The 17,793-nt window shown below is 45.4% G+C and overlaps 1 protein-coding gene across 2 annotated transcripts in view; it reads left to right on the forward strand.

Annotated features, from left to right (window-relative positions):
• trim33 (tripartite motif containing 33) overlaps nucleotides 1-17,793 on the forward strand; it is a 242,703-nt gene that overhangs the window by 177,890 nt on the left and 47,020 nt on the right. For both annotated transcript variants that reach the window (XM_038820775.1, XM_038820776.1), the window contains exons 6-7: nucleotides 12,447-12,561; nucleotides 12,651-12,797. In XM_038820775.1, coding sequence (XP_038676703.1) covers nucleotides 12,447-12,561; nucleotides 12,651-12,797 — 262 coding nt within the window. The remainder of the gene's footprint in view (nucleotides 1-12,446; nucleotides 12,562-12,650; nucleotides 12,798-17,793) is intronic.

Here is a 17,793-nt window from a genome sequence, read left to right on the forward strand (position 1 = left end):
GTTAAAAAGGGTCTTTTGTCTTATGGATGTTGTACGGCAAGATTAAGGGTTACTTATAGAGTACTGTATTCTTTTTTTGGGGGGGGGGAAGAGTGTTTTAGTTGATGGTTGCTAAGATGTTTACTGTGTGTTTAAAAATGTTAATGGGATTCATAAAATAAACGGTGTGTTTTTGTTTAAACATACTTTTAGTTCTCTGTTGCATCACACCTGTAAAGTAGGCCCGTGTGCTCCCCATAACCACAATCTATTACAAGTTTGGGTCAGATGAACTCCATGATACACTTTGGGGTTCTCTAAACCCTGGCCCATAACAGTCAGCAAAACTAAAGAGCTGCTCATTGTCTTCAGGAAGCAAAATACCGTACACACCCCTGGCTCCTTCAGTGGTGATGTTTTTTTTTAAAAATATTTTTATTAAGGTTTTGCAGAATTTTTTATAATAAAACAGTAGTAACCATAATAACAAAACAAACTAGAGTGAACATTAACATAGTGCAAAAAGAGAATATACGATAACAATTAAATAGACATTATCCCACGCGACCCAGTCTTCCCACACCATCCCAATGAAGCACTCACGCCCCCCCCCCAATCCACGGATTGCTGCTGTTGCTGACATTTTAATTTTCCCCGAGAAAGTAGACGAACGGCTGCCACCTCCAAGAGAACCCTAGTGTAGACCCTCTTAAGGCAAACTTTATTTTCTCGAGGCTGAGAAACCCAGCCATGTCTATGTCGGTAACCCAAGACTCTACACTTTGGGGGGGGGGGGGGGGGGGTTCAAGTCCCTCCACATTAATAAAATCCGTCTCTGGGCTACTATGGAGGCAAAGGCCAAGACGTCGGTCTCTTTCGCCCCCTGAACTCCCGGGTCTTCTGACAGTCCAAAGATCGCTATCTCTGGACTCGGCACCACCCGTGTGTTAAGCACCTTGGACATTGCCCTCGCGAACCCTTGCCAGAACACTCTTAAGCTCCGGGCATGCCCAAAACATGAGACATGGTTTGCAGGGCTGCCCTTGCACCTCATGCAACTGTCTTCCACCCTAAAAAAACTTGCTCATTCTCGCTGCTGTCATGTATGTCTGGTGGACCACCTTAAATTGAATTAGACTGAGCCTGGCACATGATGAGGAGGAATTAACTCTGCCCAGGACCTCTGCCCACAGACCCGCTTCCAACTCCTCACCTAGCTCCTCCTCCCACTTGCCCTTGAGCTCCTCCACCGGGGTTTCCTCCGCCTCCTGTAGTTCCTGGTAGATATTTGACACCCTCCCCTCCCCCACCTAGGTGCCGGAGACCACCTTGTCCTCTATCCTCAGTGGTGGCAGTGTCGGAAAGGCCACTACCTGTTTTTCCAGGAAGGCTCATACTTGCAGATATTTAAAGACGTTTCCTGGCGGTAGATTAAATTTGTCCTCTAGTGCCTTCAAACTGGGAAAGCTTCCGTCTATGAACAGATCTCCCATCCTTCTGATGCCTGCCCTCTGCCAGCTCTGGAACCCACCATCCATCCTATCCGGGACAAACCTCTGATTGTTGGATATCAGGGTCCAGACCGACGCTCCCTCCACCTCTTGTACCCCCTCCACTGTCCACTGATCCGCAGTGCCCCACTCCCCCCCAAACAAAGCCCGTAATGATCCTACTCACCCACTTAAAAAAGGCCTTGGGGATGAAGGTGGGGAGCACTGAAAGACGAACAAAAATCTAGGGAGAACAGTCATAGTCATTTTCACGGTCTGCACCCTCCCTGCCAACGGGAGCACGTCCCACCTTTTAAAGTCCCTTTCCATTTGCTCCACCAACCGGGTCAGGTTGAGCCTGTGCAGGACATCCCATTTCCTGGCCACCTGTATACCCAGGTAATGAAAACTTTTCTCTTCCATCCTGAGCGGCAGCTCTTTCAGTCTCCCCTCCTGCCCCTTGACCTGGATCACAAACAACTCTTTCCTATGTTCAGTTTGTACCCTGAAAAACTACCAAAATCCCTCAGGATCCGCAGAACCTCCCCCACACCCTCCACAGGGTCCGAAATGTACAGGAGCAAAGCATCCGCGTATAGCGAGACCTGATGTTGCCCCCCACACCCCCAAACCAGTGCCCGCCAGTTCCTCGAGGCTCTCAGCGCCATATCTAGTGGTTCTATAGCTAGTAGCAAACCAAATAGTAATGGGGAGAGGGGGCACCCCTGCCTCGTTCCCTGGTAAAGCTCGAAGTACCCCGACCTCAGCCGGTTTGTACATGCACTTGCTACAGGTGCCTGGTACAGCAATTTCACCCAGCAAATAAAGCCCCCACCAAACCCGAACCTCCCCACCATTTGCCAGTGGTACTTCCACTCCACCCGGTCAAAGGCTTTCTCTGCGTCCATCGCTGTTACCACTTCCGCCTCCCCTCCCTCTGAGGGCATCATAATAATATTCAAAAGTCTCCGGACATTGCTGTTCAGTTGTCTGCCTTTAACAAACCCAGCCTGAGTAAACCAATTAAACTACCTTTAGTTTAGGGGCAGCAGGGTAGCATGGTGGTTAGCATACATGCTTCACAGCTCCAGGGTCCCAGGTTCGATTCCCGGCTGGGTCACTGTCTGTGTGGAGTCTGCACGTCCTCCCCCTGTGTGCGTGGGTTTCCTCCGGGTGCTCCGGTTTCCTCCCACAGTCCAAAGATGTGCGGGTTAGGTGGATTGGCCATGCTAAATTGCCCGTAGTGTCCTAATAAATATAAGGTTAAGGGGGGGTTGTTGGGTTACGGGTATCGGGTGGGTTTGAGTAGGGTGATCATGGCTCGGCACAACATTGAGGGCCGAAGGGCCTGTTCTGTGCTGTACTGTTCTATGTTCTATGTTCTACCTCTCCAACCCCAGTGAGTAAATAGTAATACGAAACAAAAAATCAACAGAAGACACTAACATTGCCCCGTGAGGAGACACTTTTTGAACCAAGGCTCCAACTTCCTGAAAATTCGCACTAAGTACAGGGCCCCCTCCCCCCTCCGTATCTCAACTTTGCCGAAAATACTGCACCCTTCAGCCACCACCACAGTCCTTTCACGCACCCAACATGTATACAATCTTGTATTGGAAACGGTACCGTGTTACCCACCGCCACATTCCAACAAAGCTCAACTGTCCTTTAATTCGAGTCCAGCTTTTCTTGTTTGACGAATGACCACGCCTCGTCCGGCGTCTCAAAATAGTGATGCCGTTCCTTGTACATGACTCATAGTCTCACTGGGTGTAGCATCCCAAATTTCACACCCTTGCTGAAGAGGGTCGCCTTCACCCGATTGAATCCAGCATGCCTCTTGGCCAGCACCGCGCCCAGGTCCTGGTAAATGCGTATCACGCTGTTCTCCCACCTGCTGCTCCGTTCTTTTTTGGTCCTCGGCGGTTCATTCGTCTTGGGCTTCCTTGCGAGGGCTCTGTGCGCCCCGTCCAGCTCCAGGGGTCGAGGGAATACCACCATCCCTATCAGCATCTCCAGCATCTTGGACACCAATGCTCCTGCATCCGACCCCTCCACACCTTTAGCGAGGCCCACAATTCTCAAGTTCTGTCCCTTGGACCTGTTTTCTAGGTCCTCCAGCCTCTCCTGCCACTTCTTGTGGAGGTCATCCTGCATCTCCACCTTAGGGCCAATACAATCAACTCGTCCTCGTGGTTTTACAGCTTCTCCATCTCCTTAATCGCTTTCCCTTGTGTTGCCTGAGTTGGGATAATTTGGTTTATTGATGCCTTCATCGGGGCCAGCATGTCCTTTTTTAGATCAGCAATGCAGCCCCTAAGGAACCCCTGTTGCTCCTATGCTCACTGCGCCCATGACCCTGGTCTATACCGGCCGCCATGCCGTGCCTCGGCGCCCGCTCCGCGCGCTTCTGTCTGCTGGGACTTAAACACTTCACCCGGCCACTCCTGGTCCAGCTATCCATACAACAGAGGGAGAATCCTTTTGGCAGTGTTCGCTTCACCAATCTGCCCCAAAACGTCCGTGGAAACCCCTGAAAAAGGTCCGAGAGTCTGTTCCAGACGGGAGCTGCCGAATGTGCGACCTCCTACTCCATGGCCGCCACCAGAAGTCTCGTCACCGCTTCTTCAATGGCCTTGGCGAGATCTTTTCACAGTTGTTCCCTCTGCTGCTGGAATTCAGCCTTAATAAAGGCCCTCAAGTCAGCCTGAAGCCTTTAAGCTCGCCCTTCCCCCGCCTGCATGCTGGAAGAGGCTTTTGTCTTTACTGCAGCTCCAACCAAATCTTTCACTATTTCTGCCGGGTCTGGTAACCAAGAGACATACCATTCCTGCGGGAAAGTACTCTTCCAACATTCCCTTCCATCTTTTCATCAAAATTCCATGCTGTATTGATTTTAAAAAAGAGCTCTTTTCTGTAACCTTGGGCATGAGCTGCTTTGTGTGTGACCACTTACTCCACGGTTCACATCGGAAGTCCGAGGTGGAGATGGTTGATGGCTTCAAATTCCTAGGTGTGCACATCTTAAGGGCAGCACGGTAGCATTGTGGATAGCACAATTGCTTCACAGCTCCAGGGTCCCAAGTTCGATTTCGACTTGGGTCACTGTCTGTGTGGAGTCTGCACATCCTCCCCGTGACTGCGTGGGTTTCCTCCGGGTACTCCGGTTTCCTCCCACAGTCCAAAGATGTGCAGGTTGGGTGGATTGGCCATGAAAAATTGTCCAAAATTCTATGATTAACCTAGGACAAAAGTTCGGCGCAACATCGTGGGCCGAAGGGCCTGTTCTGTGCTGTATTTCTCTATCTATCTCTATCACCAACAATGTGTCCTGGTCCTCCGACGTGGCGCTACGATCAAGAAAACACAACAGTGCCTATACTTCCTCAGAACTAAGGAAATTCGGCATGTTCACTTTGACTCTTACCAATTTTTGCAAATGCACCGTAGAAACATCCTATCTGGCTGCATCACAGCCTGGTATGGCAACTGCTCAGCCCAAGATCGTAAGAAACTACAGAGTTGTGAACACATCCCAGTCCATCACGTAAACCCGCCTGCCTCCCATCCATTGACTCTGTCTTCACCACCTGTCTAGGGAAATCTTCTCTATTGAGTAGTACTACACTCTGTTTGCTTACCCGATGCCTGTGCCTATTTACATTGTGTATTCATGAATGTCCTATGTTTTTTTCATGTATGGAACGATCTGTCTGGAATGTACGCAGAACAATACTTTTCACTGTACCTCGGTATGTGACAAGTCAAATTCAAATCCAAACCTTGCCACTTGTCCTGTCAGTTGTCTCCCAATCATCAGTAGAATGAAGGTAATGATCAGCAATGGTGCAAGCAGCTTATACTTGGTCTTTGGCAATGCAAAAGTGAATGGGCAGCACATTTTATCCTACACACTTTTCATCAGTGGTTAGACGGTCGGATTAAACTAAGTGTTATGGAGGAAAAGCATAGTGCTTAGGTTGAATTGGTGCTTTACCTTGCATGATAACTGCTGAAGCTTTCACACGTAACTGTGAAGAAAGTATTAATAGTGGAGTGGGTTAACAATGTGTTGCTACGATGTGATTTTCTTATGGTGCAATGTCCAGATTATTGCCCATTTAGGGTAAAGTGTATTAATTTGATCTTTATTCAAGGGATGAGGGCACCTATATTTGGGTAGCTCACAATCTGAAGTTTTATTGACTTTGCTTTAAATACACCGCCCACAGTCCAAAGATGTGCAGGTTAGGTAGATTGGCCAGGCCAACTTTCCCCTTCATATCCAGCGGTTAGATTGGTGACAGAAACTAATCTTTTTATTATAGGTAAAAGGGGTTAAGGGAAGAAATGATTTCAAGAAATCATAATTGCTAAGATTTTAAATTATTATATATCAACCATAACAATGAGAAATGGCTGACTGCTTGTGAAAAGATCCGATAAGGAAACTGCAAACGTTTGCAAGGACGAGCTAGAAAGACTCTTTGTGTTGGGCTGGGATCCAGTTCCATGTCCATGGTAACCACTGAATCACCCCATGGAAAGGATTTTTGCTGAGTAAGCTTTTCATCGAGTGGAACTTTACTGATAGTTTCATTAGTCAAATTAAAAGAATTATAGATTAGTCAAAACCAATAACTGCTGTAGAGAGGACAATACTTTATAGATAGTAATCTTCTTAAAAGTTTAGGTATCAGGATGAGAAAGTCATTCTAGAATCAATTCAACCTATACTCTAAAATCTGTTCTATCCTCTTGCATTGCAAATCGCTTTGCACAGTCCTTTTGTACTGTGTATCTTAACTTCAAGAAATTACTACGAGCTGAAATTGTATTTTGAATTAAAATCTGTATTTGCGAAAGACAATCGTTGTGATTAGCTTGCTACAGGGCTAGTCGAAACATTCTAAATTCTCTACTTGTGTGAAAATTGAAACTTAGAAGATAGAACACTACAGCGCAGTACAGGCGCTTCGGCCCTCAATGTTGCGCCGACCTGTGAAACCAATCGAAAGCCCATCTATACTATTCCATTATCATCCACAGGTTTATCCAATGACCATTTAAATGCCCTTAATGTTGGCGAGTCCGCTACTGTTGTAGGCAGGGCATTCCACGCCCTTACTACTCTGAGTAAAGAACCTACCTCTGATATCTATCTCCCCTCAATTTAAAGCTATGTCCCCTCGTGCCAGCCATCACCAACCGAAGAAAAAGGCTCTCACTGTCCACCCTATCTAATCCTTTGATCATCTTGTATGTCTCTATTAAGTCACCTCTTAACCTTCTCTCAAACGAAAACAGCCTCAAGTCCCTCAGCCTTTCCTCATAAGATCTTCCCTCCACACCAGGCAACATCCTGGTAAATCTGCTCTGCACCCTTTCCAATGCTTCCACGTCCTTCCTATAATGCGGCGACCAGAACTGCACGCAATACTCCAAATGCGGCTGCACCAGAATTCTGCGCAGCTGCAACACGACCTCATGGCTCCGAAACTTAATCCCTCTACCAATAAAAGCTAACACACCGTATGCCTTCTTAACGACCCTCAACCTGGGTGGCAACTTTCAGGGATCTATGTACATGGACACCGAGATCTCTCTGCTCATCCACACTACCAAGAATCTTACCATTAGCCCAGTACTCTGAATTCCTGTTACTCCTTCCAAAATGAATCACCTCACACTTTTCTGCATTAAACTCCATTTGCCACTTCTCAGCCCAGCTCTACAGCTTATCTATGTCCCTCTGTAACCTGCAACATCCTTCCGCACTGTCCACAACTCCACTGACTTTAGTGTCATCTGCAAATTTACTCACCCATCCTTCTACACACACGTCCAGGTCATTTATAAAAATGACAAACAGCCGTGGCCCCAAAACCGATCCTTGTGGTACTGAACTCCAGGCTGAACATTTCCCATCAACCACCACTCCCTGTCTTCTTACAGCTAGCCAATTTCTGATCCAAACTACTAAATCGCCCTCAATCCCATGCCTCCGTATTTTCTGCAATAGCCTACCGTGGGGAACCTTATCAAACACTACTGAAATCAATATACACCACATCAAATGCTTTACCCTCGTCCACCTGTTTGGTTACCTTCTCAGAGAACTCAATAAGGTTTGTGTGGCACGACCTACCCTTCACAAAACCATGTTGACTATCCCGAATCAAATTATTCCTTTCTAGATGATTATAAATCCTATCTCTTATAATCCTTTCCAAGACTTTGCCCACAACAGAAATAAGGCTCACTGGTCGATAGTTACCGGGGGTGTCTTTACTCCCCTTCTTGAACATTTGCTATCCTCCAGTCTTCTGGCACTATTCCTGTAGACACTAACGGCATAAAGATCAAAGCCAAAGGCTCTGCAATCTCCTCCCTAGCTTCCCAGAGAATCCTAGGATAAATCCCATCCAGCCCAGGGGACTTATCTATTTTCACACTAACCAGAATCCTGTCTAGTCTAGTAGCCTCTATCTCAGTATTCTCCTCAACAACATTGTCTTTTCCCTGTGTGAATACTGACGAAAAATATTCATTTAGCGCCTCTCGTATCTCCTCGGACTCCAAGCACCACTTCCCACGACTGTCCTTGATTGGCCCTACTCTTACCCTAGTCATTCTTTTATTCCTGATATACCTATAGAAAGCTTTATGGTTTTCCTTGATCCTACCTGCCAAGGACTTCTCATGTCCCCTCCTGGCTCTTCTTAGCTCTCTCTTTAGGTCCTTCGTGGCTAACTCTCAAGCGCCCTAACTGAACCTTCACATCTCATCTTTACATAAGCCTCCTCCTTCCTCTTGACAAGTGGTTCAACTACTTTAGTAAACCACGGTTCCCTCACTCGACCACTTCCTCCCTGCCTGACCGGTACATACTTATCATCAAGGACACGCAGTAGCTGTTCCTTGAACAAGCTCCATATTTCAATTGTGCCCACCCCTGCAGTTTCCTTCCCCATCCTCTGCATCCTAAGTCTTGCCTAATCACATCATAATTGCCTTTCCCCCATCTATAACTCTTGCCCTGCGGTATATACCTATCCCTTTCCATCGCTAAAGTAAACATAACCTAATTGTGGTCACTATCAGCAAAGTACTCATCTACCTCCAAATCTAACACCTGGCCTGGTTCATTACCCAGTACCAAATCCAATGTGGCCTTGCCTCTTGTTGGCCTATCTACATACTGCATCAGGAAACCCTCCTGCACACATTGGACAAAAACTGACCCATCTAACGTACTCGAACTATAGTGTTTCCAGTCAATATTTGGAAAATTGAAGTCCCCCATAACAACTACCCTGTGACTTTCGCTCCGATCCAGAATCATCTTTGCAATCCTTTCCTCTACATCTCTGGAACTTTTCAGAGGCCTGTAGAAAACTCCCAACAGAGTGACCTCTCCGTTCCTGTTTCTAACCTCAGCCCATACTACCTCAGTAGACGAGTCTTCTTCAAACGTCCTTTCTGCCACCGTAATACTGTCATTGACTAACAATGGGGCAGCATGGTAGCATGGTGGTTAGCATAAATGCTTCACAGCTCCAGGGTCCCAGGTTCGATTCCCGGCTGGGTCACTGTCTGTGCGGAGTCTGCACGTCCTCCCCGTGTGTGCGTGGGTTTCCTCCGGGTGCTCCGGTTTCCTCCCACAGTTCAAAGATGTGCGGGTTAGGTGGATTGGCCATGCTAAATTGCCCGTAGTGTCCTAAAAAGTAAGGTTAAGGGGGGGGGTTGTTGGGTTACGGGTATAGGGTGGATACGTGGGTTTGAGTAGGGTGATCATGGCTCGGCACAACATTGAGGGCCGAAGGGCCTGTTCTGTGCTGTACTGTTCTATGTAATGCCACACCACCTCCTCTTTTACCACCTTCCTTGAGCTTACTGAAACATCTAAACCCTGGAACCTGCGACAACCATTCCTGTCCCTGCTCTATCTATGTCTCTGAAATGGCCACAACATCGAAGTCCCAGGTACCAACCCATGCTGCAGCCTTATTCCGGATGCTCCTGGCGTTGAAGTAGACACACTTCAAACCACCTTCCTGCCTGCCAGTACACTCCTGCGACCTTGAAACCTTACTCATGACCTCACTACTCTCAACCTCCTGTATACTGGAGCTACAATTCAGGTTCCCATCCCGCTGCTGAATTAGTTTAAACCCTCCCGAAGAGCATTAGCAAATTCCCCCCCAGGATATTGGTACCCCTCTGGTTCAGGTGTAGACCATCCGTTTGTAGAGGTCCCACCTACCCCAAAATGAGCCCAATTATCCAGGTATCTGAATCCCTCCCTCCTGCACCATCCCTGTAGCCACGTGTTCAACTGCTCTCACTCCCTATTCCTCGTCTCGCTAGCACATGGCACGGCTAACAACCCAGAGATAATAACTCTGTTTGTTCTAGTTCTAAGATTCCACCCTAGCTCCCTGAATAACAGCCTTACATCCCCATCCCTTTTCCTACCTATGTCGTTGGTGCCTATGTGGACCACAACTTGGGGCTGCTCCCCTTCCCCCTTAAGGATCCCAAAAACACGATCCGTGACCCTGGCACTTGGGAGGCAACATACCAACCGCGAGTCTCTCGTTCCCACAGAATCTCCTATCTGTCCCCCTAACTATGGAGTCCCCAATGACTAATGCTCTACTCCTCTTCTCTCTTTCCACCCCCCCCCCCCCCCTTCTGAGCAACAGGGACAGACTCTTTGCCAGAGACCTGTACCCCATGGCTTACCACTGGTAAGTCGTGTCCCCCCCCACCAGTATCCAAAGTGGTATACTTGTTACTAAGGGGAACCACCGCAGGGGATCCCTGTACTGACTGTTTCCTCCCAGCCCCTCACACCGTCACCCATCTATCTTCATTCTTCGGAGTATCTACATCCCTGAAGCTTCTATCCATGACCACCTCTGCCTCCCGAATGATCCGAAGTTCATCCGGCTCCAGCCCCAGTTCCCTAACGCGTTTTTTGAGGAGCTGGAGATAGGTGCACTTACAACAGGTGAAATCAGCAGGAACACTAACGGTGTCCCTCGCCTCAAACAGGAACATTGCACTGCCATCCCCTCCAGATAACTTGCAGGTAAAACAGGAAAAAGAAAGAAAGAAAGCGCTTACCTATTATTCACTCAACCCTTTAGGTTAGAGGAAGTGGAAGGGTGGGGGACACTACAAGCGTAGTGTCTCGGGTTTAGGAACCGCCCAACTTATCTCCAGGCACTACAGACCTTCCCAGAACTTCCCACGGTCGATTTCTGGTTTCCTGCTGCTCTGAAAGAAAAACAACTCAAAAAAAGTAGGTTTAAAAACAAAAATTCAGTTTACCTTCAGCTCTCCTTACCAAAAAATCGCTCCCCCCTCTGCCTGCTCCGCCGGAAGAATGACACTAATAGACACTACGAGCTGACAAAAATAAAGGTGGCAAATTGCCTTTAACCCAAGAAGCCAGTCTTGAATCTGTTATTTGGTATATGGTGCGGCGTTACTGATATATGAATAGACACATAGAGCCAGCAATGGCTGTTTAGGGGCTGTTTAGCACACTGGGCTAACGCGCTGGCTTTTAAAGCAGGCCAGCAGCACGGTTCAATTCCCATAACAGCCTCCCCGAACAGACGCCGGAATGTGGCGACTAGGGGCTTTTCACAATAACTTCATTGAAGCCTACTCGTGACAATAAGCAATTTTCATTTCATTTCATCTGCAATATTATTAAGGCTGTCTATTTCTACTGATCATAGAATCCCTACAGTGCAGAAAGAGGCCATTTGACCAATTGAGACTGCACTGCTCTTGGAAAGAGCACCTTAGCCCACACCTCCACGCTATCCCCAAACCGTTTGAACATTAAGGGGCAATTCAACATGGCCAATCCACCTAACCTGCACATCTCTAGAATGTGGGAGGACACTGGTGAGGAAACCCACGCAGGTATTGGGAGAAAATGAAAACTCCAGACAGTCACCCGAGACTGGAATTGAACCTGGGTCACTGCCGCTGTGAGGAAACAGTGCTAACCACTCTGCCACCGTACTGCCCTCGTAACATGTCCTGACCTAACTGCACCTAGAACCCTCATTTGTATCTTTGTTATCACTAAACTTATCTACACATTCTGGCCAACCTTCCATGGTTCTTCAATCAATCTAGTAATCCAAAACCTGTTTGTATGCCAAATCCCATTTACCCATGATCCCAATACTTACTGGATTTTGTTCAAGCAATGACTTGATTAAATGCTCAACCTTTTTTCAGACCTCTTAATGGCCTCATCCCGCCCTGAAGTCCTACTCTAGAATGCCTTCCAGAATAGTATGGTAGCACATGGGCAGCACGATAGCACACGTGGATAGTACTGCAGCTTCACAGCGCCAGGGACCCAGGTTTGATTCCCTGCTGGGTCACTGTCTGCGGAGTCTGCACGTTCTCCCTGTGTCTGCATGGGTTTCCTCCAGGTGCTCCAGTTCCTCCCACAGTCCAAATACGTGCAGGTTAGGTGGATTGGCCATGGTAAATTGCCCTTAGTGACCAAAAAGTTAGGAGGGGTTATCGGGTTACAGGTATAGGGTGGAAGTGAGGGCTTAAGTGGGTCAGTGCAGACTCGATGGGCCGGATGGCCTCCTGCACTGTGTGCTATGTTCTAAGAGCGCTCAAATTCCCTCCCTAAATATCTCCACGTCTCTTCTGTCTACAAGACGCTCTTTACAACCTATTCTTTGCATGGCTTGATGTCAAATTTTATACCAGTGCCTTAGAGCACCGTGGAACATTTTATTAGATCAAAGGCACTACATAAATGTAAGTTGCAAATCGTTCTGTGGGTGTATAGGGTATATATTACCTTTTGAAGCTCTTGAAGTATTGGTTAAGATGAGGAATATTTAACATTCTTTGTGAATCGAATTTTAGAAGATTGTTTCTGCTGGATTACTTACGTATATTTACTTATTCCTATGTTATTAGGTTAAACGAAGTAACTGATACGAACAAGAAAGTTGAACATGACATTAAAGTTGCCATCTTCACACTCATTAATGAGATCAACAAAAAGGGCAAGAATCTATTGCAGCAACTTGAGGTATGATGCAGAAATGTTTGCGCAGTGATTATATCCCAGTGCTACTGAACATTACCTCACTTTGACTGGACTTCACTGCTTTTCTGCAGAATGTGACAAAAGAGAGGCAGATAAAATTACTGCAGCAGCAGCAGGATGTTACCAGTCTCGCAAGGCAGGTGGAGCATGTGATGAACTTTGCCAAATGGGCCATTTCCAGTGGAAGCAGCACAGCACTACTTTACAGCAAACGACTGGTGAGACAGTACCTTCCTATATTGAAAAAATTAGGCTCCTAACACGTGATACGTTGAATAGAGTGAAATGCAGTAAGGTGGAAGGAGGCATGTGTGCAGCATCAACTTCCTGCATTCACCTGTTAGGCTGAATGATGTATTTCCATGCTGTTAAATTCTAGGTAACCAAGAACCGTACCAGCCTCCCCGGACAGACGCCGGAATGTGGCGACTAGGGGCTTTTCACAGTAACTTCATTGAAGCCTACTCGTGACAATAAGCGATTTTCATTTTTCATTTCATTTTCAAGAACCAAAATTGACACTGCAAAACCAGTTGCTGGCAGAGAATATTTTTCAACAAAAAAGAAACTTAATGTTATGCAGACACATGTTTGTAATTGTTATTAAAATCTGAATATGGGCAGGGTGTTGAAGGAAAAGTTTTGTTTGTGTCATCACCAGGAAAGGATATAAATATTGGGGCAAGATGGCTTCCTAACTGAAATACCATTGTATGCATGTGTCCAACCAATAGATTTACTGGAAAATGCAGTCAAATTAACATGGAAGCCACTATGCCCTTCAGGTCAGATCGCTTCAGCAGTCAAGAAAATCATTTTGGTCATCTTAGTCAGTTTATGCCTCTATTGAAAGCACCAAATACAAAATGCCATACACACGATATACTGAACAAAGTCCTACACTCCCAAGTGAGAATCAGTGGCTTTAAGTGTCTTTATACATGGGCTCCTACTGGTTTCTTTTAGCAGCAGTCCTATGCAAGGTACCAATTCTTGGTGGGAAAGGTATTTTGACAAACTGCATTTAAGAGTACATTGTTCAGTTCTGCTCTTCAACCTGCAAAAAGGATTTAGAGGCAATGAAGGTGGTGCAAAGGAGACTTACAGAGATGATGCCAGATGTAAGTAGGCCTTACTATCAGTAAAGGCAACTCCCTTTCTTCACATAACGAAGACGGAGGTGTGACTGAATCTTTGAAAATAATTAAATAGATTGATAGGGTAGATATAGAGAAAGGGCTTCCACTAGAGGAGATGTTCAGCACCAGTGGTCACAGATGCAGGATAATGACTATTAAATCCAGTAGGAAATTGAAAGGAAACCTCTAGCTGGAGTATGATTAGAATACGGAACCTACCGCCAAATGGAGTGGATGAGACAAAAACAGATGTCTTTACGAGAAATTCTGATGAGTGTGGACCAGATCTGTTTAGAGGAGGGTTTTGTGGAATACCAATTAATGTTCACAGTTGAATCTTTCCTATATAACTGTAGTATGTACCTATGATATAGCAGTCCACCTGAACATTAAGTATCGTCCGGCTTGTTCTGTAGTGCTCCGAGACAAAACAAGTTGATATGTGTGGGATCGATCAATACTATTTAAGAACATAAGAACTAGGAGCAGGAGTAGGCCATCTGGCCCCTCGAGCCTGCTCCGCCATTCAATTAGATCATGGCTGATCTTTTGTGGACTCAGCTCCACTTTCCAGCCCGAACACCATAACCCTTAATCCCTTTATTCTTCAAAAAACTATCTATCTTTACCAAAGATTTGGCCTCATAAGTCAAGAAAGGAGGAGGAGACGTGCTTTACAACCGGTTGTCTCATTCCAATGACTACCCCCCCTAGGATTGCCATCAGGTCTTACTTTGTGAACTGAGGTTGCGTCGACTAGTGGCTTTTTGATGTATATGAAAGTTTTCAAATAACAGAACAAAGGTACTCGGGACCCTTTGACCAATGGTGAGGTATAATTCTCCATCCTTAAGGGTAAAGATCTCTGAACAGGTGAACTAGGTCAAATACTGCATAAGAACAGTAAATATTCTGGTTGATTGCTTGCAAATTAACCAGTTGCCATCCCGACTTGGAAATATATTGCCATTCCTTCAAATCACAGCACAGGTGAAATTAAATTTTAGATTAATGCCCATGTCTTTGACTGAGTTAAATTGACTACAATCAGGTTTGTAAAATTTAACTACAACTGACCTTTTATTATTAACAGTAATTATAATTAAATAGGCATAAAATGCAACTGGCTATCCACTAGCTGATTTCTCTTTCCACCCCCAACTCTCTACACACATGCAGATTAAAAAAAAGAGGGAAAGGGTGGTTAGAAAATATAATAAAGAGGTAAGATCTTTTGATTCAGATGGATGTCTTCCAGTTAGTGTACTTCACACAGGCCTTCAGTTGGATACTTTCTTTTCCGTTTGTTGTGGGCCAGGGTTTAGAGAACCCCAAAGTGCATCATGGAGTTCACCTGACCCATAACTTTGAATAGATTGTGGTTATGGGGAACACGAGGGCCCACTTTATAGGTGTGATGCAACAGAGAACTAAAGTACTTTTAAATTAAAACAATGTTTATTTATGAAACCAGTTAACACTTTATAAACCCACAGTAAACATCTTGACTATCAACACCAATCATCCTCACAGGTACAATATTCTATAAGTAACCCTTTCCCTTTCCTTTCCCTTTCTGCTGAGAGCAGTTATCACTTTGAAATCACCCAAATGATCTGGAGACAGTATTTAGATTGCAGAGAGATCCTTATACAGCTGCTTGCTTTTTCTGCAGCTAGCCAGCTCTCAAAACAAAACTAAAACACATCTTGTAGCAGACAGCCCAAAGTGAAAATAAAAGCAGACACAGCCCAGCTCCATCCATACTCTGACATCACTGATAGACACCCATTTCTTAAAGGTACATCCACTACAGTTACTTTCTATACACCCATTTATTAAAGGTACTCTCACATGACACTTTATTACAGACCCAGGCAGCAGAGCGAGAGAAAACACAGCTCCTCTTCCTTCGATGGTCTAGAGGCTTCTGACAGATTCTCTCTGGGGAGGGAAAGAAACACCTGGCAGGAGCCAATTGTTGACTGTTGTGAGGCAGAACACTGTCTCTGGACAACCCACTGTTTGTCAGTTAGTCCATCAAACAGATTTCCTCCAAACCCTTTCCTAAGATTCACTCAGTGCTGACGAGTCTGGCTTCTCCTCTCCAAAATACAAATCCCAGGAACACACTATCCTGGCAAACACACTTCTGCTTCAAGGCACATTCTGATTATAGGTCCACAGACCAAAAATAATAAGAAATAAACAGGAAAGACTCTTAAGTGGTCATGCTAGTGCCTTGAATAGTTTTCGCAAGTCTTCCATATTTTTATACTCCATTCCCTTTGAAATAAAGGCCGGCATTCCATTTGCCTTCCCTATTACCTGCTGAACTGGCATACTAGCTTTTTGTGATTTATGCATGAGGACAAGCAAATCCCTCTGTGCTGCAGCTTTCTGCAGTCTTTCTTCATTTAAATGATATTCCGCTCCTTTCTTCTTCCTACCAAAGTGCCGAACCGCACATTTTCCTACTATATATTCCATCTGCCAAGTTTTTGCCCACTCAGTTAACCTGCCGATATCCCTCTGTGGACTCTGTCATCCTCACCACTTGCCTTCCCACCTCTTTTTGTGTCCTCTGCAAGCTTGGCAATAGTGCATTCACTTCCCTCGTCCAAATTATTAATATATATTGTAAATAATTGTAGCCCCAGGACTAGCCCCCACAGTACTCCACTCGGGATGCCATCTTGAAAATGCCCCTCTTAGACTTCTATTAGTCAGCCAATCCACTATCCACACTGATATACTACCCTCAACACCACAGGGTCTTGTTAAGTAGCCTTTTTTATGCTACCTTATCGAGTACATTTTGGAAATACAAGTATATAACATCTACTTGTTACCACTTCAAAGAATTCTAATAAATTGGTCAGGCATGGTTTCCCCTTCAAGAAGCCATCTTGTCTCTGCTTTATATTGTGTATTTTGAAATGTTCTGCCATTACATCCTTCATAATGGACTCTAACATTTCCATCAATTTTCCATCAATAATAGATTAAAATCACCCATGATTACTGTACTGCCTTTTTTAATGCCCTCATTATCTTCTGATATATTTGCCATCCGACAGTATAGCTACAGTTAACAAGCCTATGGACTACTCCCACCTGTGGTGTAGTCGCTATTTCCTACCTCCACCCATATATGGATTCTACACCTGAGATCCAAGATAATTTCTTGCTATTGTATTCATTCCATCTCTTAGTAACAAAGCTACACCACCACACTTTCCTTCCTGCCTGTTGTATTGAATATTTAGTTCCCAACTTTGATCTCCTTGTAAGCATGTGTCTCTAATGGCTATAAGATCATACACATTAACCTCAATTTGTGCCGTTAATTCATTTATTTTGTGCCGAATACTAGGCGCATTTCCCTTCCTGTCACATTTTGGTATCGCTCCCTAAATAGCTGACTTGCAATGCTGCCACATGTTTTTTTTTTAAATCATGGAAAGACATGCTCTGCCCTTGTTATACTCTCTTGGGAACAATCATTGAACTGATTGGCACTAATCTTGGGAAATGGGGACCGTTGATCCATCTTTGTTCCAGACTGCGACTTGTATTTATAAAACACCTTTTAGGATTGGATTGGATTGGATTTGTTTATTGTCACGTGTACCGAGGTACAGTGAAAAGTATTTTTCTGCAAGCAGCTCAACAGATCATTCAGTACATGGGAAGAAAAGGGAATTAAACAGAATTCAAGAAAATACATGAGAATACATAATAGGGCAACACAATATATACAATGTACTACATAAGCATTGGCATCGGATGAAGCAGACACAGGTGTAGTGTTAATGAGGTCAGTCCATAAGAGGGTCATTTAGGAGTCTGGTGACAGTGGGGAAGAAGCTGTTTTTGAGTCTGTTCGTCCGTGTTCTCAGACTTCTGAATCTCCTGCCCGATGGAAGAAGTTGGAAAAGTGAGTAAGCCGGGTGGGAGGGATCCTTGATTATGCTGCCTGCTTTCCCCCGGCAGCGGGAGGTGTAGATGGAATCAATGGATGGGAGGCAGGTTCGTGTGATGGACTTGGCGGTATTCACGACTCTCTGAAGTT

Source organism: Scyliorhinus canicula, chromosome 15 (assembly GCF_902713615.1).
Source record: "Scyliorhinus canicula chromosome 15, sScyCan1.1, whole genome shotgun sequence".
NCBI lineage: Eukaryota > Metazoa > Chordata > Chondrichthyes > Carcharhiniformes > Scyliorhinidae > Scyliorhinus > Scyliorhinus canicula.